Genomic DNA, 24,521 nt, shown 5'->3' with positions numbered 1-24,521 from the left:
AAGTCCATTCTTGTAAATAGTTGTAATGCATCAGTTTTGCAAATAAATGCCAATAACTGTGAATGCCTCTCTATGAAAGGGGCCAACATAGTGTGATACATAGACCTGTCTTAATGTAAGAGTATTGTAACTACAGTCAGTCTGTGCAAACTATTAGCAGCATGAACTGAAATCTTCCTTAGAAGAGGAGTGGTGGTATTAGGGTGATCCTTAGACATGAAGTATCCAGGGAGCCCCCAACTTGGCATTTGCTGTGGGCCCCCAAAATGCCAACACTGGCCCTGCATCTGCTGAGCTGAGATAAGAAAGCTTTTGGGGATTTTATTTCCTCCCTCTGCTTTTTTTTTCTCTTGGTGCTTGAATAGTGTATTCTGCTGCTTTGACTTTTATTCTGATGGGGAAATTGTATGTGCTTGAGGTTTTACTTTGTCTGCAGTGTTAAGGCTTATACTGTTTATTATAAATTTCATTTTAAAATTTAGACAAGAAAACTTGCTTTGCAGTGTTTTCTTTGAGGTTATTATTTGAGGTGCTTGATCATGTTTACAACATTTTAAGTGATTTGTTTTTTGTTTGCATTGCGACTCTCCTGCCATTTTGTATGAAACATTTCTGACAAGAATTTTTCATAAGTTTATACTTTTTCTTGTGTAAGCTGTTTTATGTCATTTTTAATCTTTTGGGACTCAATCTAGCTTTTTTATTTTAAATTAAAATTGGGGGACTTTTGGGGCATGTATTTTGTGCTTTGAACTGCCACTGAAACTGCTGTATTTTTATTCAGTGTAATATTCAGAATTAAAAAACTTCAGATTGCTGTTGAGGGAGAATACTGTGATTTGTCCACTATTTTTTACTGAGCTAATTGTGCAGCCTTTCTGTGGTATTGCTCTGGCTAGTCTTTTGTCTCCTGAATTGATGGATTCGGCTACCAAGTAAATCAAGAAATATATCACCTCATCCTATAGCTTGTGATTCCATACTAGCCTTGGGCAGGCTATTGGACCACTCTTCTTTTGCCTCCAGGTCCCTTGGTGTGGTGGTAATGCCACAACTGTGTGTGTGTGTGTGTGTGTGTGTGTGTGTGTGTGTGTGTGAGACATCAGGGTCAGACATGCCCTCCAGGCTGTACCATTGCCTGGTTCAGGTACAGGAGAACCAAACTCTTTAGGTGCAGGGGACGTCAGGAGTGCAGATTCTTGTTGCCAGTGTTGATGCATCCCCCAGATTCTACCACTAGTGTAGTGTATGCAAAAGACAGAAAACCTACCATATTGTAGGGCAGCAGTTTCCAACTGTATTTTCACCTGAGCTGGTAACTATAGCTAGATCCATTCTTCAGGCCATTGGTTATATCTGATGGCTGTGCTCCCGCCCCCATTCAGCTCTCCGAGGATCCTGATTTTGAGAGGGATCTGGAATCTAAAGTTTCAGAAGTGTCTGATCAGATATTTTATTTTTCCCAAATGCTCTCCAGGTTTAAGGATGTATTCAGTTGAGAGCAATCTTTGGCTGCCCCTGTGATCAGTAGAATATATGGTCTTTTGGAAGATGAGGCCCTAGATGTGGCAACCTTCCCTTTGTTGGTCACAGCATTGGAAGATGTTTTTAAGAGAGCTTGCAGTTTTCCCCTGCTCAATGAATACCTTCATAAAATTGTTTCAGAAATTGTGTGTGCTCTGTCACACCTGGTCGCCAAGCTCCCTTATCTGTGGACCCTGCTTCTTTGTCCCTAGCGACCTTCTCCAGTAAAAAAAAAACGTAGTCTTCAAACCCAGTCCCTCAAGGTAAATTTGGCAAGTGGCTAGAGTCTCAGGGAAAGAAGTTGGCATAGTAGCTTTTAAAGTGTTTATTTACCAGTGTTTTATGTGGAAGTTTCTGTTGAGGTGTATATATAGCCTAGATGGGTTTGCTGCATCATTACCTGTAGAGCAGAAAGACTGTGTGAAAGAGATTGCCAGTTGTAGCAACATCAGTTGTGGTAAGGAAGTATGCTTGATTGCACAACTGAAAGTTTTCTGATGAGTTAAAGAAGATTGACTGCTCTGCCTGATAATGACTGTGTTTTTGATACACCAGTTAATCAGATCCTTAAACACTGGGATGACATAGGTAAACTGATGCAAGAGGTGTCTAAAACGTTTTATTCCCAAGTTGTACTCCATTAAGCAAAATACTTTTCATCTGCCCAACAAACAGAAGTTCCAGCTGAAGAAAAACCAAGCTACCAAAAGGAAATGGTAGGAACAAGAATTCCACTGCACCTAATGGAATGTTCGTTTGCCAAAAAAGATGACTGCCCTTCCAACCTATGATTATGCCGAGGCTCCAGACAGTTTCATCCAACATTGCTTGTGGCGCCGTCAGTGGGAGTGCAAGTCACTTGGAGTGCCAAGTATGCACAGAAGCACATCAGTACCAAGAAAATATTGGCAGTGATCCACTCCTGGTCCTCTTGTGGTTACAGACAACACTGCACTGATGTAGTACCTGAACAAACAAGGTGGTAGTACTGGTGGCAGTGATGGCCTGGGAGTGGCTTAACATTCTCTGACTCTTCAGATGTACATTCTGTCGGGGCAAAACATGGTGGCAGACGGATGAAGCAGCTCCTGGGCAGACCTGTATTAGTGGCAGCTCAAGGAAGTGATGTTGGAGGATGTACTCCGGATATGCAGAACGCCTCAAAAATAGATCGGTTTGCCTCCTTACAAAATGGACAGCTGGAGAAGTTCTGTTTCAGACATCCTTGCATTTGTGCTCGAATGACAGAATCATTCTCATTCCCTTGAATGGGAATGTTCCTATGTGTTTCCACCCTTTCCACTGATTCACAAGGTACTTCAGAAGATTCAGTGAGAAATGCCAAAGATCATTGTGGTGACCCCCCCCCCAATGTCCCAGGCAGTCTTTGTTCTCCCAAGGGCAATTACCACATACTTCCTCCCGCTCTGGATTTGCTTGCACAGTCTCAGGAGACTGGTGCACCCCAGTTTTGAACAACTACAATTGACAGCATGTATTATTCAGTGTTGACTTCATTTAGGTACTTGCTTCATGAGGATGTGCGGCAGGTGTTAAAGAAGGCCAGAAAACATGCTACTAGAAAATCTTTTACAAATAAATTAGTTTTTTTTAAATAGTGCCTAAGCAGGAACAGAAGACCCTTAAGGTTAACAGCCTTCTGGTCTTGAAATGTGTGTGTTAGCTACTTCAGGGTAGATTATCATATGAGTCCATTCAGGTGCATTTGGCAGCCATATCTGCTTGTCTGTTAATAGACCCCCTCTTTTATTTTGGTAAAACTGTTTATGAAAGTAGTATTGCATGTGAGACCCCCTTGCAAACAAATTTCTCCTCTGTGGGATGTCATCCATGTTTTGGAAGAATTGACCTTACCACCTTTTCAACCTGAAGCTCTTAACATGGAAACCGTTTTGGTTATTGCTGTAACATCTGCAAGGTGAGTCTCATAGTGGGACACCCTTACCCAATTTTCCTCAGGGATAGGGTTGTGTTATGCACTAGTCACTTTTTCATGCCAAAAGTGGGCTCAGAATTCACTTTCAGTCAATCACCCTCCTTGTGTTCTTCCCAGAACATGTGCATAAGGAAGAGAAGATACTTTTATACCTTGGATGTGCACTGGCAACTCTGGTACTACCTTGATATAAGGAAACCCTTCAGGAAGGCTGAAATGCGTTTTATTTCCTACTCTGGGCAAAGAAGGATTAACCTGTTTCTAGCCATTGCACATTGGTTGTCAATGGTATCGTTTTGTTGCATCCACTATGCCAAAGTGAATCCAGACGTGGTAAAGTCACATTCCACCAGGGTCTTTGCCTCTTCAGTGGCATATTGGAAAGGAGTAGACTCAAAATAATTTAGAGACCACAGCTTGGTCCTCTGTCCATACCTTTACAAAGTACTACAAGCTGGATGAATTTTCGAGATCCAGAGCAGACTTTGCTAGTACCATTCTCCAGTGGCACCTGGACTGTTAGCCTTCCTCCTACCAGGTTAGATAAGCTTTGGGAATCTACACTAGTGCCAGGAAGGCAGTGTGTAAGCCCTACTTACTTGTAACAGTAGATGTTCATAGAACACACTGCCTTACTGGCAGTACCAGTCCACCATCCCTCTTTTTATATGTACATAGTTTAGTGTTTGGGTTACTGTGGAGCAGTGATCCACATCCTTTACTGTTTGTGTGTGGGATTGGAATAGGAGGTGTTGGCAAAGCTTGTGTTTCCATTTCTCTTCCTGCTGGACCCTAGAAAACTGAAAGGTTCCTGTCTGTGGGTTTGTAAGCTTTAGTTGACTGCCAGAGGTGGGTAGCAGAGCACTACTACCCTAATGCCTGTATGGCACTGATGTCCTTCATGGATGCATCTGCAGTCATAACAACTGGGTTGTCCTGTCGTCAGGCAGCCCTTCGGTCGGCCGGATTCCAAAGTCCGGGTCCGGCTTCGGCTGATGTCGCACTCCACCCGACGTCATCTCTGCTGGTCTTCGGGTATAAAGGCATCAGCCGACGCCATTTTCTTCAGTCTTTCTTGCCAAGCAGAAGCTGTTCGCAAGTGCCAGTCGGTCAGATCCAGAGATTACTACTACCGAATACTCCTTCTAAAAGCTAAGTACCCCGTTGGGGACTCTTTCTTGCCTCAGCCGATGTCAGAAAAAGTCAATAACTGTTTAACTTGTGGGAAACAAATACCTCATAAAGATTTCCACTCTTACTGTTTGCCTTGTTTAGGCCCAGACCACGACGTAGCAGCCTGTTCGGCCTGTGCTTCTTTCAACCGACGAACGCTTAGACGTCGGTCGGAGTTTGCTGAACAGTTTTTCGGCTCTGAATTTGCGTACATTATGCCGTCGGATCCTCCGACTACCCAAATTGTTAAAAACGCAAAGAAAAAGACCGACACTTGCGGTCCGCGGTTTCGGCCGAAACCATGGTTAAGCAAACCGAGTGTGTCTGTTTCGGCCGAAACCGAGAAAACTGATCAGAGTACAGCCGAATCAATGACTACTACTGAGGTTCCGGTTACCTTACTTGAATCGGCCTCAGAAATTTTACCTACTACAGTGGTTACTAGTGACTTATCAGACACCATCCCTTTGGATGTCTCTACCCCAGCACGTGGTGCTGCTAGGCCTCCTGCAGCCATGTCTATTAAGGCCTTCGCCAGGGCTAAAGCAGCCAAATCTACTAAGTCAGTGCCTGTTAAACCCCTCAACCAGGCCCACTTCTAGTTCACAAATGCTTACTCTGGCAGAAGATTTAATATCCTTAATTAGGGGATCTCAATCTCACCCAGACAGGGCCTCTCAGCCCCCAGAAAAGAGACCTAGAGCAGAGCCCCTCGAGCCTGTGTCCTCTGATGATTCTGCGGAAGACTCAGATATTACAGACCAGCCAGAGGCTCCTTTCTCCAATTTTGAGGACTCAGATGCTGAAGAATCCATTCCAGCTGCTTCCCCACCAGAAGAATTCTCCTTTGGGTAACCTTACATGCCATGAGAGAACAATTCCAATGGCAGGAACAGGATTTTTCAGGCTCCAGAAAAAGACTTAGGACTTTTCTGCACCTACCACAACACAGGCCCTTAGCTATACCTCCTGTCCTCTCTGTTGTGGACGATGCATTTAATGATGTTTGCACTGCACCAGATTCTTTACCTCCAGCACCTGCCAAACCAGATAGATTTTACAGGGTGCCAGACACTCATCATCACCTATACAAGGCCCCTCTTGCAGACCCGAAACTATATCCCAGGGCCCTAAGGCAGTAGCCTCAACCACAGCAAAACCCTATTCCTTCTGAAAGGGAAGCCAGGTCTTTAGACAGATGGGGCAAAAGGTTTACACCTCTGCTACTCTCTCAGCTAGAGCTTTAAACTGTCAGTTTCACATGATACAATACCAAGAGTTTATGCTTGATCAGTTAACTAAAAAGCTATCCTCTGATGACTCTATAGATAAGAAAAATCTATTAGAAATGGTAAATAACATACAACAGGTTAGTAACCATTCCTTAAAATGTGGCTATGATGCACTGGAGGCTTCATTTAGATCAGCCATGACTGGCACAGTGATAAGAAGACATGCATGGCTGAAGGAACAAGTTTTACCGGATCATGTTAAAGCTAAGTTATTAGATGCTCCTATGGATAAGACCAGTTTGTTTGGTACACCTGCCCAGCAGGTAATGAAGAAAATGGAAGAAAAGGCAAAATCTGTACAAACGGTTAAAGATTTCTTGCAGGTTCAGCCCCCAAGGTTTAGCAGGAACTGGCCTGCCAAAATTGGTCCTTTCCTGACTCCACAAGATCCCAAAGGGGCAGGAATAGACGCTCCAGAGGCAGAAATCAATCCAGAGGGGGTGCCTACAGAGGACGACAGTGGCAAGGTAATAACAGAGCCACAGGCACAGCCACTACCACTACAACAGGGCAATCACAGTGACTTGATTCTAACTCCGCCTACCAGGAACAAATAGCAGCACCCTTAGGCGGAAAATTAACCTTATTTTCAAAGAACTGGCACTATATCACAAAAGACAAGTGGATTTTGCAAACCATAGACCAAGGTTACCGGTTCCACTTCCACACTATACCAGTCAAAAGAGGAATGCCAAACCTACCTCCAAATCAAAAAAACAGAAGCTCTACAGCAGATAATGCAATTAACAAAGATGAGAGCTGTGGAAAGAGTACCAATAACAGAACAAGGCAAAGGATTCTACTCCAGACTATTCCTAGTTCCAAGAAAGGAAAAAAGTTGGAGACCTATTCTCGATCTGTCCACCTTAAATACATACATCATTGTCCCAAAATTCAAGATGCTGACCCTACAGCAACTTCTTCCCATGCTGGGCAAGGAGTGTTGGCTGGTAACTCTAGATCTCAAGGAGGCATACCTGCACGTCCCCATTCGACCAATTTGCAGAAGATACCTCAGATTTCTTGCAGGATCAGAGCACTATCAATTCTCAGCATTGCCCTTTGGCTTATCTACTGCGCCCAGAGTATTCACAAAATGCCTGGCATCAGTAATCGCCACTGCAGACTACAGGAATCCAAATTTATCCATACCTGGACGACTGCCTGCTACAAGGGGACAACAAAAGCAAGCTGACAACAGATTTACAAAGGGTCATTTACTTGCTACAAGCACTGGGATACACAGTCAATTTGCAAAAATCAAGGCTGATTCCATCCCAAACAAGGACATTCTTGGCTGAATTGGACACAGTAAAACAAATGGCATTCCTAACTGCAGAAAACAAAAAGATCTCCTCTTTACTTCTTGGCACTAACAAACCACAGCAAGCTAACAGCAAGAAAAGTTCTGCAGGCCTTGGGCTTCATGGCATCATGCATAATCTTGGTTCCACATGCCAGACTGCATATGAGAAAACTACAGTGGTACCTAAGGAATTTATGGTCCCAACACAGGCACAGCCTAGAAGCAGAAATTCCACTAATTCCATGCCTAAAACAGGAGTTCCTATGGTGGGCTCAAGCATGCCAGTCAAACACAGGCTTACCCTTTCACAAATATCAAGCAAGCCAAACCATCACAACAGACGCCTCAGACCTAGGATGGGGGACTCACATGCTGGACAAATGCGTGCAAGGATTGTGGACGCAGGACCAGCTTCACCTACACATCAACCTAAAAGAAATGCTGGCAGTAAAACTGGCAATCCAAAAATTCAGACCATTTCTCAAAGAAGGCCATTTGATGATAAGGACAGACAACACCACAGTCATGTGGTACATCAACAAACAGGGAGGCACTCATTCATACCCCCTATGCAGAATGACTTTGGACCTTTGGAACCTGGCACTCAGCTACAACATCCAGTTACAGGCAATGTTTGTACCGGGAAAGGAGAACACTCTAGCAGACATGTTAAGCAGAACCACCTCGGATGCTCACGAATGGATGCTACACCCGATCATCTTCAAGACCATCGCAAAGAAATGGGGAATGCCACAGATAGATCTATTCGCTTCCCTCTCAACCACCAGCTCAAAAATTCTGCACAAGGACATTCCATCCACTTGCATCGAAAGTGGATTCGCTCTCCTTCAGCTGGAAAGGCCTGACAGCATATGCATTCCCACCTCTTCCCTTGATACACAAGGTATTACTAAAAATCAAGGAGGAACGCCCAAGGATAATCTTGATAGCTCCAAACTGGCCAAGACAACACTGGTACCCATTGCTGAGGAGCATGTCTCGGGACAAAATGTGGTCAATACCCCTGATGCCTTTGATGTTAACTCAGAACAACTACAGCATCATGCATCCAAACCTAAAACGTTGCAGCTGACTGCATGGCACATCACATAGCAGCAACTATTCCAGATCTCTCCCAAAGGGTTAAAGACATTATCCTTGAAGCCCGCAGACCTTCAACAAGAAGGAACTACGCAGGGAAATGGAAAAGGTTTGTCATTTGGAGTGCTGAAAGAGGGAAGGATGTGTCGAATATAGATATGGCTAACATTCTGGAGTACTTGGCAGAGCTTCTACATACAGGCCTGTCCTATTCCTCCATCAAGATACATGCATCAGCTATTTCAGCAGTATACAGCTTTGATCCACCTGTCTTCTCACATCCTCTACTCAGGCAGTTCCTCAGAGGGATCAAGAATGTAAAACCTCCTAGGAAACCACCACTGCCAGCTTGGGATTTGAACTTTGTGCTAGAAAAGTTGACACTGCACCTTTGAACCAGCAGCAACAGCAGACCTACAGCATCTTTCATGGAAAACTGCTTTCCTACTGGCAATAACCTCAGCAAGGAGGGTTTCTGAACTTCAGGCCCTAATGGCAGTATAACCCTTCCTAATCTTCCACCAAGACAGAGTGTCCATGAGGACTAATCCTACATTTATGCCTAAGGTGGTATCCAGAGTGTCCTTAAACCAGGCAATCCACCTACCTACATTCTTCCCCAACCCACAAAACAGAGGGGAAAGAATACTGCATACCTTGGATGTACACAGACAGCTACGCTACTACCTGGACAGAACAAAAAGTAACAGAAAAACTGACCAGCTTTTTGTAGCCTATGCAACAGGAAGGGAAGGAAAAGCAATTTCCAAACAGACAATCTCCAAATGGATAGGAAATTGCATACGATTCTGTTACTCCTTCCATGGAAAACCAATTCCACAGAACATACGACCTCATTCTACAAGAGCAGCCACTACCACAGCCTTCTTACGAGGAGTGGCAACCAAGGACATTATTGAGGCGGCTACTTGGACCTCCGTGCATACATTTGCCAAGCATTATAATTTACCTCTGTATTCCAGATCCCGAGCAGGGTTTGCCACTGCTGTACTGCAAGGGATCCTAACCACACCATAATCTATTCTTCCTCCTCCCCTAGTTGGCTATGGTATTCTACCCAGTTGTTATGACTGCAGATGCATCCATGAAGGACATAGTACAGTTTTGTACCTACCATAAATGTAGATGTCCGAACTGGATAGCATCTGCAGTCAGGATTACCCTCCCTCCTTCCCCTCTGTGGTACTCCTAGGGTATTTACCCTCCTAATAGCTAGCTGGTGGGGGGGAGTCGCTTATGGTGTATTTGTTTGTATATATGTACATACATGCTTATTTTTTGTGTTTGCCTTCTATCCTTTGGGAAACATTGGCATTTTTACCCAAAATTTAGCCTTCCAAGAGGGCAACTGGCATCTGGGGCAAGAAAACTGAAGAAAATGGCGTCGGCTGATGCCTTTATACCCGAAGACCAGCAGAGATGACGTCGGGTGGAGTGCGACATCAGCCGGACCCGGACTTTGGAATCTGGCCGACCGAAGGGCTGCCTGACGACAGGACAACCCAGTTGTTATGACTGCAGATGCTATCCAGTTCGGACATCTACATTTATGGTAGGTACAAAACTGTACTTTTTCTACAAACATCTTTTGCTACAGGTAAGTAGGACTTTTGTAACTATACTTTGAGAAGTACCTACGTACTGTTAGGCCACCTTGACTTGGGGAAGGGAACTAGAGACTGTAACATTGAGCATATCTTTTAACCGAAACATCTGGATCAGAGGGTGGGCCAAAGAGTGGGGGGGGGGTATCTACATCAGTGTAAGCACTTTCTTATAACAATTAGTGACAGATGCTTCTGTGTTCTTTTGCAAGACATGTTCAACAGGTGGTGTGGTACCCTTTGTGGTGCCCAGCTGTGGAAAACTTTTATGTAAGTTGTAATACTGAGGGTGCATTTTATATTGTTTCAGAAACAAACCTGAAGAAACAGGGCCTTCTGCCTCTCACCTTTTCAAATCCTAGTGACTATGAAAAGATCCAAACTGATGACAAGATTTCTATAATAGGACTGAAGGAATTTGCACCTGGAAAGGTAAGTTTTCTTCCCTCCATCCTTTTCATTTGGAAGTATTGGTGTTTTAATACACTTGCAGCACTACACAGGCAAGACTAGACAGATTTTTATCTGGCAGCAAGTGTGGAGTTAAAGATTTGGCTTTGAAAGCTATCTGTGCTGGTTAACTTGGGATTCCTTTTTTTATTCTCCATCTTGGCTCATCACTGAAATCTCTTCAGCCCCCTCATCAGTGATGCTTAGCAGACCTTCTTGGTTAAAGGATCAGCCCAAGCCAGAGGCTGCCTTTGAGGAAGAGCAGTCTTTTCCTTCCACCTTCATGCTTATTTTTATGCTGATATTTGTAAAAGCGTAATAAAGAACTGAGGAAAAAAATGTCATACAAAGAAAATGTATCCATATTTTATGCTTCTGCATGTGTGCACTGTGCATCTCCTGCTAGATGTGGAATGCAGCATAGGTGTTTTTTCACAACATTCATATTTTTATTAGGCAGTAATTTCTTTGTGTAGACTTTACAGGATATTTCACTTCCCCTTAGTATAGGAGGATGTGTCAAAAGGGACTACAGGTCAGTCCCCTTGGATCAGGGCATGTCTTCTTTAGCTAAGCTGCCTTCTCCCACTTTTGTTAGTAGCTGTTCCACCCTTCCTGATAGTACCTCTGGTAGAGACCGACTTGAGTAATACCAGCAGATTGAAGTATTTCCAAAGATTTGTTTAAATGATTTCTGTAAGAAGAGTGCAAGTCAGAATTCTTATCCAGTCCTGATCCACTATTATTGCCCAAGGCAACCATAACTTTTCAGGCCCTTGCATCCCACCTGGGAAGCTATGCTGTTAATCGGGTATATTAAAGCATCCGAGATAAGGGCATCACACTTGGCAATCTTCTAGGATTAAAGCTGCAGGCCCTTAGTTAACTTGGCTTCTGAGAGTTTCTCGTGTAAATAACCCCACCCTTTTACCCATATTGCTCTAGAAACAGGCTTCCTATCCAGATCTTTTACCATATGTTCAACAAGCATTGGGAAATTGGCACCAGGCTACTTTTGCTTCTCCCTTAACACTTTACAACTGTTCTCGAGATCGTTTACCCCTGAACAAGTTCACATCTCAAAAACTGCCCCAGGTTTGTTTATTTTTGGAAAAGTCATGTTTAAATTTAGTATCCGATGACTTTTTCCATCCGCCTCAACTCATTTGTATATTGGATCAGATCCAACATTGGGAACTTTTTAGACTCTTGGATCTAGGGCTCAGGCTCCTCACCTCTACCCATAATCACTCTTGCCGTACAGTACAACTGATCTCATTTGCTTCTTGTTGCTCATATGTGATCTCTGGGCTCAGTGTTAAGTTTGATCATTTTGTCAGATAACTACTCTCTTATCTTCAGCCAGACTCTTCCCCTTCTGGTAAGAAACCTAAGCTGTCAAAAGAGAAGACAAATAGACAAAGATAAGGGAAAGGAAAAGGTTAATAAGAGATGATCTGAACCTTTAGGTCCATTGCATCCATCGGGTTATCAAATCTGATCTCTGTTTAGGAGTCTATTTGAATCGGGTCCCCTACAGCTCGAGGTTTTCTCTGGAGCCGGCCAGTACCCGGTTTCATTGTGCGATGCTGCAGGAGAGAGCAACTAATTAGTCCTCCAGGCCCCACTTTTGGTGGCATCCTTCATGTCCTTTTAGTCACTGGAGAGCCTGACCAAAGCAGATATCAGCATGATGCAGGAATTATAGAGGACGCAGAATAAAGCAATTGGGCTTCCCTGCACATTCCTATTCCAGGGGTGCTTGTCCTGATAACCCTTCCTTCTTGTTTCTCTTTCTAAGGTCCAGACTTCAGATCAGAGTGTTTTCCACAGGATGCTCTTGACTGAGCTGACAGCTTGGTTGGCTGTGACTCTGACTTTACCCAATACCCGCTAAAATCCAATGTCAAATTTTGAGGGGTCTCAGAGTTCAGCTAAAGTCTGTGCCCAGGGGTCTGGGTCAACTCCTTGTCTGTCTGCTTGGCAAAGAAAGGATTTCAGAATGGATATTCAGCAGAATGTCCGGGACAAAGGAAAAGGGGAGTTGTACTAATTTCTAGAGGAGCTGCAATAGTGACAGAGGAAAAGACAAGAGTCAAGTGGGATGAGCTGATTCTTCCAGTAGAATAGGTGGATTGAGTTTACTCAATTTGAAGGGATATTTCAGAGCTACACAGTTAAGACTCCTATGTCTAGCACAAGCAGAAACCAAACTATATTTCAAAGTGGAAAGGGATGATGTTGAAATGGGGGAAACTCAAGAAACAAGAATATACTGAGGTTTTGGATGCAAGCTTTTAAGAAAAATAATCATACATAATATTATTTCCATAAAGTAACAAAAGTATTCTAAGAACTAAGCAAACACTGGATTAGAGAAAGATTCTGCCGATAGGGATGACTGCAGTTAGGGATATAGGCAAAAGGAAACTGTAATTTATTGGAGAAAACTGGCAAAGGAACCAAGGTATTGGGCACAAATAACTGGAGACAGAAAGATGATAGAATGGGAAGATGCCGAGAATTTATTTGGACTGCAGGTTAGAGATAGCCTTCCATGTCAGAGATTGATAGAGTATGGGCAAGGAGAAAGAAATAGGTGGCCCTAAATGAAAGCCCAGCACTGGTAGAGTTAGTAGAATCTAGAACATAAGTTGACATTTAAAAAAGGAATAATTATTAGAACATAAAAAATAATGCATGATAGCTGTAAGAATCAATCAGAGGAGGTTAGAAAGGATTGGGACGAGAGATTGGGTAAGCAATTCAGAAAGAAACAATGGGAGTATATGTGCATGTCTCCCAAATATGCAACAAAATCTAGAAGATTTAGGATTTTTGCCTGGAAATGTCTGCATAGATGTTTCTGCACCCCAAGTAGACTCCAGAGAATGTTTCCTCCAGCAGACAGCAAATGTTGGAGGGTGTGAGGAGGAAAGAGGTAATTGGGAACATATTTTCTGGGAGTGTGGTGAATTGGCAGACTTTAAGGATTCCCTGCGGGATGCACTGTCAGAGATGCTGGGTGAGGAGATTGGTCCGATGATTTTTCTGAGCTATAATACAAAATCAAAATTGCCTGGGCATATTAAGGCCTTGCCGTGTCTAATAATGGTGGCTGTCAAAAAAAGCAATTGAACTAGTAAATGGAAAGCAAATCTAATACAATTATACTAGAAGAAGTGATTATAGTAACAGAGGTGAAACTGGAATTGAGGTATTTGGAAAAGGATAGGAGCAAAGTACATGGGAAAAAATGGGAATTGTGGGAACATTACATACAGTGGAGGAATGATATTTAAAAGGCAGCAAGACTTAAATGAGCTATGTAATGTTTGAAAGAGATTGAGTAGATTATAAGTGATGTATAATGTTTGCAGCTGGGAGTGACACTATGGTTTGTGATGTAAAATGCTTGCAACTAGGATTGTGTCGGTTTGCTTTCATTTATATAAATGTATGATTGCTTATGTAGTAAGTGATGGTTTAATAAATATGTTTCTTTAAAAAAGGCAGGAAATTAATAATTCATTTGATGTTGCTTAGGTTATGTGGTATAGCAGTATATGTGAAGTAAAATTTTTGCTATGTTGATTATAGTGTGATTACTCTTATATGAATGTAAATTTGCCTATGTCACAAGTGATGATTGAATAAAGAGGTTTGAAAAAATAATAATTTTGTGGTAGTAAGGGATTACTGGTATGGGGCAAGTGTTTATATTCCACCAAAAACTGTTATTCTGGAGCTTAAGAATGTTTTGGGAGAAATCCAGCTTTCATCAGAGTATATTGTAGGTGGGGACTGGAATTTGATTTGCAGTAATGAAGGATGTATGGGACATAGAAATTTACCCTCTTTTCTTAAATTTTCTCTAAAGAAAATCATGAAAATATTTGGTATTGAAAACGTGAATTCAGTAGTAGGCTCTCTGACAGAATTTACATATTATTCCCCAAGGTAAAATAACTGACCTAGACTAGATAAAAATTGTATTTCGCAGGAGTATGTGGATTTGATTGAAAGCGTCAACACACATCCAGTAATTAAGATAAAAATACGGGGTAATGAAGTCAAAAATGAGACACTGACACTTTTCCACCTGTCTGTTAAAAAGAAAAGAATTTAAGCAATGGGTAGTGGAAATTGGGCATTATTAGGAAGATAAAAATATCTTCAGAAGTTGTAGCTAGTGAGTGTAAGAGTGAAAATGGAGTTTAAAAATAGGGTGGAAATGAGAAAGATATGGATAAGAAGTAATAGAAATGATTTGGAGGGGCTGACAAAAGCTAAAGTATTGCAGGGTAAGGGGGATGTCAGAGAACAAGAGGAAGCACAAATTCAGAGTGGTAAAGAAGAAAAAGGCATGTACACAAGTTTAGAAAGATTGCTGTTGAGCAACTATTTTTTGATAACTCTAGAACACAAAAAACTTTTAGCATAAAGACTTTGGTAGCAGAAAGAAAGTGTTGCCCCCAAACTTAAGGAGCCCTATAAAAAGAAAAATAACAAGAGCCTGTAGAGGTATTGGAAATATTCCAGAAGTTTTATGAAAATTTCTATAAAGCAGGGCCATGTGGAAATCCAGAAACAACACAAATGGAAATATTTATGGAAAACTTTATTATACCAAGGTTAGAGGTAGACGAGGCTCAAAATTTACCAGTTAAGATAATAGAAAGATGAGGTAAACATGGTGATATATAATTGGTATTCGGGAAAGTTTCCAGAAACAGATAATGTTCCTGTGGGAGTTAGAAGGGAAGAAATTGATAAAGAATTGCAAGATTTTGTTTAACATTATTTTAAAAGGAGTGGAAGTACCAACATCTTTAAAGACAACTGTGGTGGCTATATTACCTATAGACTGTAAAGACCCATCAGACCATGCTTCATGTAGACCCATTTCAATTTTAAACCACAGTTATAAAGTGTTTGCTTATACCACCTAAATAATAGTAAAGGTGTTGCCAGAATTGATATGGATCAATATGATTTTGTGGAGGGGATGCAAACATTTAACAACATTAATAGAACAATGCTGATCCAGAGGGAAGCAGAATTTAAGAAAATACCACTGTTCTTGGTGTGTGTTGATGCAGAGAAAGCGTTTGACAGAGTATGTTATGATTTTATTAGTAGGGCAATGGAAGCATTTGAATTCCGTGATACAATAATAAGGTTAATTACGTGGCTATCTGGGGTGTGAAGACAAAAAGTTGTCTGAACAGAGGAGCCAGGCCGGGGTGTCCTCTTCCCCTTTATTTGCTTTATATTTAGAACCATTGGCAAAGAAAAAAGTTAGGGACTTAGAAGTGTAAGGGTATAACTGGTATGGTGATCAAGAAAAGTTGGCTTTATCTGCAGAGTTTTTTGTACTTGATAAATTCAGAAAAGGACACCTCTGTGTTGTGGAACATTTTGAGACTGTTTTAGGTCTTTTGGGGATGTAAAATTAATGAATATAAAACAAATACCCACACATGTATTAGTTCAGCAATACCCATATTTCTGGGGGGACACAAGATGAAGTGTTTAGGAGTATGGGTTAAAAAGGCTTCTGTAATTGTAAGTACATGTTGGAAGAATCCAAACAAAAAATACAAAAAATGATAAATAGGAGGATCAGCAGATATCTGATGAAGAAATATGGACATGAGAAAGAAAGAGTTAAGATGGTGTAATATTTGTGCAAATGAGAAAGCAAAATTAATCAATACAAAAACAGCAGCACCAAAGATATTTGAAGAGAAATATAGACAACGACATCCAGATATGGAAATTTTTTACAATACAAAAAATAAAACCGAGGAAAAGTAGAAGAGAGGATTAGTAGTGGAGAAGTTAAAGAAACAGAAAATGAGGTTATGGATCACCTGCAAAGTGAAGGATTTAGTGTCGAAAATCTAACTTGGAAAATATCACAGCAGGATAGAGCAATGGATCCCCAAATTAGAGAAACCAGTGAAACAGGGGAACATCTGATCATTTGCCAGATGAAGATACTTTGGATTCTTCCACAGGAAAACCAGTACAAACATTCAGTTGGAGTTGCACAGCAAGGGGAGGAACAGGAAACTGTGGCAACTCTGACACAGCCAGTGTTGTGGGGTGATAGGCAAGTGAGTTCCCATATGAAAGAGCAATGGATGATACAGGAAGATACTGTGGAACTAACTATAGAATGCCCACAGGAAATAGAGAATAAAGAATGTGCCCTCAGTTTAGAAGAAAATGATCTAAGAGAATTGCTTGATTTAAGAGATGGACAGACATATTAATATCAATGAAAGAAAGACTACAGAATGTCAATAAAACCTAAAAAGTTAGAAGTTTGATAAAATAAATTGACACAGTAATTAGGACTGTCCATAGAGATTCATGTGAAATAAATAGAATACATTACTGTGCAGCTAAATTAATAACAGATAGATAAATTCTTACCACAAAAAACACAAGGTAGTAAAGGAAAGGAAGGGGAGAAATCGAATGTCCTCATAGAACTATTGAATAGAGAAAAATATAAAGCAGTAAAGATGGGATGTTAATGTAGAAGATGGAACAGATCAACAAAAATACTCAGACGTGATAAAAGCAATGCGCAGTATCAGAACAGATCAAACTCTATCTTGCAGCATCACAAACTAAAAATAGCAGCACAGCAAAAACTTAGAAGATACGCAGAAAAATATAAAGGAAAAAGTATAAAATAAGCAATTTATTGATGACCCAAAAAAGTTTTGTAGAGAATTAGGAAAAGGGCAAAAGGAATTGAAACAGCACCAAAAAAAGAAGAAATAGATATGTTTTGGAGAAATACCTATGGGGATCCTGTTGAGCATAACAAAGATGCTAAATCAATAGAGGCAGTAAAAAAAGAAATAAGAAATTCAAATGTACATGATATGCAATGGGATGCACTAATGGCCAGGGAGATTGAAACAGAGTTAAGAAAAGCTCCTAAATAGAAAACCCCAGGCCCAGATGAAGTACCTGACTTCTGGTCAAAAGAATTAACATCTTTACATGAAGATTTAGCCATGAGTAACAACTATTTATATGTGCACTCCGATCAGACACCAGCCTGGTTAACAACAGGAAAAACAATGCTGCTACTTAAGAGCGAACCTGCAAGCTAGCCTAAAAACTATAGATAACTTACCTTCTGATGACGTATAAACTGTACTTGAGAATGGATGTCAACAGAGTTTATAGTCATTTAGAAGAAAACTCAATCATGGCAGTGGAATAAAATGGTAATAAAAGAAAGTTATATGGAACAAAGGATCATTTGATGATAGTCATGATGGAGAACTGTAAAAAGGGGAAAAATCTAAGTATGGCATGGATTGACTGCAAAAAAGCATTTGACAGTGCCCCCCACATTCATGGATAAGAGGGCTTAAAAATGTATAAGATATAACCTACAGTGATCACTTACGTTACAGCAACCATGAAACAGTGGCAAACCAGTTTGCATTTAAGCCATGATAAAGGACAAATTGTTGTTCGAGGGATAAAAATTCAAAGGGGGATATTCAGGGGGACTCCGTCATCACTGCTGTTTTGTTTTGCCCTTAACCCATTAAGCTGTCTACTTAACAGAGTAGGTCATAGCTACAGTTTAGTTCCCAGAAAACAAAGTGTAAAGACTTCTCACCTTCTTTTTGTGAATGATTTAAAACTATAGTTCATCGGTTGAGGAACTGAAAGCAGAATTGACACATGGTCAAAACTTATTCAGATTATACAAGAATCTCATTTGATCTTGATAAATGTGCAAAAGCGACCTTTAAAGCAGGAAAGCTGCAGCACCAAGAAAACATCAGTTTGAGACAGGAATGTGATGTAAAAGAACTTGGCCAAAGATAGTGTATATAAATGTTTGGGAACTGATGAAGACTCAACAGATAACATTTGGGAATATTTTAGATTATTATCTAAGAACGTCCAGGCTATAAACTAGTTTCCTTTTCCTGTTGTAACTTAGTTTTGGGGTGTTTGGCCCCAAAAGATGTGGGATAGGTTGGACAGGAAAACAAGGAGGATGCTTCATACTTACCAGATGATTTATAAAAAAAGCAGTGCATACCAAGACTGTATATTCCCTGTTCTGAAGGAGGTATGTGCCTCCTTGAAATGGATTACATGCATAGATCTGCAATCGTGGGAGTGCATTCATATCTGCTAACATCACAAGATCCAAATGTAGTGAAAGTTTTGAAACATGAGGAGAATAAATCTAAGATGACTTCCCTGCTTAGTTTAACAGAAGCATATCTGTCAGGTAGGAATGGAAATCAAACCAGAAGTTAATAAAATCAGGCAGTAACTGAATGTGCCAAAAAAAAAAAACAGAGTGTAAGGTGAGGGATCAGATTAGAAGGCAGAAATCTGAAAAATGCATAAATATAGTTGCAAGTCTAGAAAACTCTTGGGCAACCTCCTCTTGATCAGGATCGAATACAGGAATAGTCAATGAGAGGTGAATTTAAACCAAAGTGCCTCCAACTTTCATAATGCCCTGAACCAGCCCTAACTCATCAGATCTCGTTTACCGCCTTCTTGGATAGATCCTCTGATCCAATGCCTTTTTCATCAGACTGACTTTCTACTAGGACCCAACCTTTTTTATTTTTTGTTTTATTTTACATTTGTTGACCGGGCTAGTCTAACTGGATACATGTCCGTTTTCAGTAGAGGCCTGGGGAGATAAGCTCCTTCCAAAAAATAACAAAAAACATTTTTTACTTACAGTTATGTTACAGGTTAATGCAGAAATCATCATAGAGGTCTAAATACTTCACATTGCAAAATGCAGGTACAATACAAAATGCAGGTATAATATAAACTAAAGTCTGGGTAGATAAGGTCTGGGATAAGAAGTACATTTATATTTACAAAGAACATTTCAAGTTAACACAGAAATTATCAAAGAGGGCAGAATACTTCACTGTGCAAAAGGCAGGTACAATGCAAATTACAGAGAGGGCAGAATACAGAATGTAACAAAACATGAAGCATATTGTATAATTATATTAATAGAGTTGTCACACTATGAGTAAGCTCAGAGGATGAAAAGAAGGGTTAGGTATAGAAAAAAGGTAATGTGGTAAGTAAGGAAGTAGAACTAGTTATTGGGAAGTAATGGGTAGGCAGTGCCTGGTATGAGTAGAAAAATGATTAGTCAAGTTTAGTACAGGGGCATAACCAGTGTGTTCTCAGGAAAAGTTTGTCTGTTTTTGAAAAGTGATGTAGAGGAAACGGAGGAAAGTTCACTGGGGAGAAGGTTCCAGGATTTTCCAACAGTATTACTGAAAAGAGAATCCCCAGCCCTGTTATTAGATTTAGAGGTGTTTACAAGACGTTTATGTGATGAGCGCAAGGATTTCAGATTATTATAGGGAATGATGAGGGTAGATAGTATAGGAGTACTGGAAGGTTGGCAAAGAGTCCTATGGGCAATGGTTAATTGGTGGAATTTAAGCAGATTCTGAATTTCTAGCCATCCTAGCTACTTAAGATTATAGCAGTGGTGGGTTCTAAATGGGTTGCCTGTAGCAAACCTGGCAATGTTATTGTAGGAGATTTCCAGTTTGGTGAGGTTATTTTTAGATACATTAGTATATATGGGTGAGGCATAGATGAGTGTAGAGATTAGATGGGTATGAGCAATAGTTGTTCTGGCTGTTGGTGAAAGGAAGGGTTGGACCCTGTAGAGAGAGCCTAGTGTTTTAACTGTTTTTATAGTATTGTTGATATGGATGTCAAAGTTAAGATTGTTGTCTATGGTGATACCAAGTAGTTTGGTAGTTGGGTCAGGTGATATGGGAATACCATTAGTGGATGTAACTGAGAAATCTATTGGGGAGGACTTACAAGTAGGATCGAAAAGGAGGAGTTTTGTTTTTTTGGGGTTCAAGAGAAGGCAGTGTTGTGTAAACCATTGTCCTACTGTGTTAAATACCATTTGGGTAAGGGAGTGAAGTTTGGAAGTGGATGTGGCTGTGCATAAGTGTAGAATTGTCTGCGTATTGAATGCATGTAGCTTGGGGAATTGCTAGATGAAGGTCATTGATAAATGTGGAGAAAAGAAGAGGTCCTAATATGGACCCTTGAGGGACGCCAATGTTAACGGGCAGGTGGGTAGATAGTGTTGTGCCAAAGCACTGCCTGTTGTCTGTTATCTAAATAGGATTGGAACCATATAGTAGTGAGTGCATCTAGTGACAGGGATTTGAGGATATTTATAAGTATTTGGTGATTAACCATATCAAATGCCTTGGACAGATCGATAAGTAGTGCAGAGGAAAGCATATTGGAGTTACGGTTTGTGTTAATAGTCAGTAAAGGAAAGGAGGGCAGTAGCAGTGCTGTGGGAAGGTCTGAAACCATGTTGACAGCTGGAAAGTAAGTTATTTTGGATTAGATGGTCTAGCAATTGCTTATGGATGCATTTTTCCAATAGTTTTGCCAAAGGTGAAAGTAGGGCTATGGGACAGTAATTGGAGAATTCAGTAGAGTTTCCGCCTTTATGAAGGGGGGATAATATGGGAGACTTTCCATATGTTTGGGATGTGTCCTTCACTGATGGTTCTATTAATCAGAATGGAAATGGGATTGGCGATGGATTTGGCTGATTTCTGTAGCTATTCAGCAGGTATTTGGTCTGCTGAAGGAGAGCATGGTTTGTTTCTGGATAAGGGAAAGAATACATGTAGGGACTGGTTGGAAGAGAAATGGAGGGGGTGGGGTTGTGTTAGAGGTAGGTAAAGTGAAGTTATTAGGTGATAGGTGACTGGCAAGTGTTTGAATGGCCTCAGTGAAAAAGGTATTGAAGGCATTGGCAGTCTGCTTGGGATTCTCCTGGTCTGTGCCTTGTGGGTTAGGTGTAATGGATTGACCTGGGTGTAGTAGTTGGTTAATACTTGCCCAGAATTTTTGTGGGTTATTATGTTCAGTTTGCTGGAACTGTAGGTAGTTTCTTTTATCAGACAGTATAGCTTTTTTAGTGTCATTTCTCAGTTGTCTAAAGTTTTGACGGTCTGCAGAGTTTTTAGTCATTCGCCATTTGGCCCAGTATTTATTTCTGGGGTGGATTTTTCATTTGGTTTATTTTGAAAGCCATGTGGCAGATTTAGTTTTAATTCTAATAGAGCGGTTTGGTGCATGGTCATCTAGAATGGCTAGGAATTTGGAATTAAAGTATTTAACAGCTTCCTCCAATGGGAGGTGTTTTAAGGGAGACCAGTTGCATGCTCTTAGTTCGCTTTGAAAGAGATCAGGGTTAAAGTTTTTCTTGGACCTAATATACCTGATAATGGCTGGAATGGAGACATTGGTCTCTTATGTCTGATGTAGGTGAGTGAGTGATCAGTAATATCAGGGAGGGTTCCAGATTCATATATGTGGAGATGGTTATTTATAAGAATCCAATCCAAGGTACTTTCTTTCTTATTAGGCTTGTTTATCCTGGTAGGGGAGGTAATGGTTTGAGGAAAAACAAATAGGTTAATGGTGGGTGGTAGGGTGGCTGCTGCAACAGCAATTCCAATCTGTTAAAATCGCCTAGGATTATGGTTTCTTGAGGCAGGTTTTGTGATAGCCAGCAGAGGATATCTTCTATGGTGGCATTGTTGCCAGGAGGTAGATACAGGTAATATGGATGGATTTGAAAGTGTTGAGTTGAAGTTTGGAAATAAGAATTTCAGCAGTAGAATCTACAGGTGGTTTAAAGTCATATGTGGTGATCTGTAGACCTGATTTAAATAGCATAGCAATTCCCGCGCCCTTCTTTGCTACACTGTCAAATCTAAGTATAGTATATCCGGGTGGGGTGATTTCATTGTCTTTAGTTACAGGCTTTAACCAGGTTTCTGTTAAACGAAGAATGTCAAAAGAGTAGACTTCCAAGAGAGCATGGAGTTGTGAGACTTTATTATTAATGCTACGTATGTTGAGGTGGGCTATGAAGAGTGAGTTTGTTGGTTGAGTAAGGGAATGAGTGTTGAATTGATTGGGATTGCGGAGTTGTGTTGTAGTAACTGTTGTTGAGCCAGGATTTGGGTGGATGTCTCCATCCTGCCTGCTTCAGATACTAAGACTTTGGATCCAAAGGTTCTGTCGGACCCAACAGAAGTAGTCTTTGTAATTCCCCCATCACAGTCCAAACCCTTCTCGGATCTGAAGGTTTCCGATCCAAGGTCTAGGAACCATACAGCAAGGCATGGAGAAGTCCCCTTCTCTGGCCAAGTCTTCTCATTTGTCAGTTTTTTCCAGGTCCTTCAAGCTTTCCCACTCGGCGATGAACAGGATGTGTTCAAGGCTCAGATTGAGATGGGTCTTCAACAATCTCAAGCCCATCTTGGATCTGTGAGAGCGCTGTCACCTTTTTTTTACCAGCACTTCCATTCCAGCCACTCGCTTTAGAACCCCTAGGATCTGGATACTTTCAGAGATGTCAAGTGAGCCAAGGATGGTACCTTACTCGACTCAGTGTCCCAGACTGATTTGGCTCTGAGGTTCTCTGAGCACGGTGGGTTCCAGGCCCGAGGCGATGGCACGGACTCCACGGGTATGGTGTCTTTCCCTCTGGCCCAGTGTTGTCTGGATGCCATGAATACAGGGTGATCTCTTCCATTTCTCCTGGGACTATTTAGGCCCTGAGGTGGGAGGGAGAGAGATCCGCATGTTTGTTGGCTTTCCAGGTGCCAGAGAGTGCATTCTGTAGGCCTAGAGTCCCCCCCCACCCCACCCCCGAGCCTAGGCAGTCTTCGTCCAGTCCGAGCCTTGATCCCAGTCATCCTATCCATGGTCAGCCCGATGTTCATCGTGCATACAGCTGCAGTAATCACAGATGGGTTTTCTGCCGTCAGACGGGTCCTCGGTCGGCCGAATTCCAAAGTCTAGGTCCGGTGTCGGTTGTCGTCGCTTTCTTTCCTGACGTCAGTGCGACAGGGGTATATAAGACACAGCCGACGCCATATTCTTCAGTCTTTTTTGCCGCGCGGTGCCCGAAGCAGAAGCAGTTCGCAAGTGCCGGTCAGCCAGCTCCTGAAATTATGAATAATTGGAAACCGAAGTCTTCTTTAAAGCTAAGTACCCCGTTGGGGAAACTTTTCTTGCCTCAGACCGATTTCAGACAAAGTTAACAATTGTATTTCTTGTGGGAAGCAAATACCGCATAAGGATTTCCATTCCCTCTGCATATCTTGTTTAGGCCCAGACCACGACGTCTCGACCTGTCGCTTTTGCACTACTTTCAATAAACGCACTATTAAGCGTCGGGCGGAGTTCACCCAGCACATTTTTGGTAAAACCTTCGATTATAAAATGTCATCGGATATTCCGACTACCGTTTTGTCCAAAAAACGCAAGGACAAAGACCGACGCTACGCCAAAACCGGCTACACGTGGTCCGGTTCTCAGCGAGGCGCCTACGCAGCTCCTGACTACCGACAACACTTCTTTGGCGGTGTCCTCTATAACCGAGACCGCAGGTACCTCTGCCCATACCCAGAATACAACCACCAAAGCCACTGTGAGTGTTGAGCCTCCTAATGTGGATAGGTCCACTTCCACCCATGGTGTTTTTAGACCCTCATCTTCCTTCTCCATTAAGGCCTTTACTAAGTCCAAATCAGCCATGCATCCCAAGAGGCCTGTTGCACAGGGCCCATCTCCAGGCCCCATGCCTAAAAAGCAGATGCTAAAAATGGCTGAGGATTTAGTTACTCTTATCAGGGGTTCCCAGCCCTCCAGACAAGAGACCCGAGTGGAGGAAGCTTCTCCCTCTTCTGACCAGGATTCCATTTTTTCAGAACATTCTGATGAAGAGAAACACTCGTACTCCCCTTTTGAAGATTCGGATGCTGAGCAGTCCATTCCTTCTGTATCTCCCCCAGAGGATTTCTCTTTTGGGGAAACCTTGCACACCTTGAGGGAACACTTCCATTGGGAAGGCCAAGACTTTTCTGATTCCAAGAAAAGACTTGGGGAATTTTTGTTACCTCAGCACAGACCTCTGGCGATACCTCCTGTCTTGGACATACTTGATGATGTTTACTCGGAGGCTTGCCTAAATCCGGATTCCC

General features: G+C 41.7%; 1 protein-coding gene across 1 annotated transcript in view; it reads left to right on the top strand.

Annotated features, from left to right (window-relative positions):
- The window catches only part of ACO2 (aconitase 2), a 1,318,356-nt gene that overhangs the window by 1,279,763 nt on the left and 14,072 nt on the right, over positions 1-24,521 (top strand). Inside the window, exon 24 of the mRNA XM_044075713.1 lies at positions 10,289-10,410. Within this exon, the coding sequence (XP_043931648.1) occupies positions 10,289-10,410 (122 nt within the window). The remainder of the gene's footprint in view (positions 1-10,288; positions 10,411-24,521) is intronic.

The sequence above is a fragment of the Protopterus annectens genome, chromosome 1.part1 (genome assembly GCF_019279795.1).
Source record: "Protopterus annectens isolate FY-2018-M chromosome 1.part1, PAN1.0, whole genome shotgun sequence".
NCBI lineage: Eukaryota > Metazoa > Chordata > Ceratodontiformes > Protopteridae > Protopterus > Protopterus annectens.
This window is presented reverse-complemented; position numbering and strand designations above follow the sequence as displayed.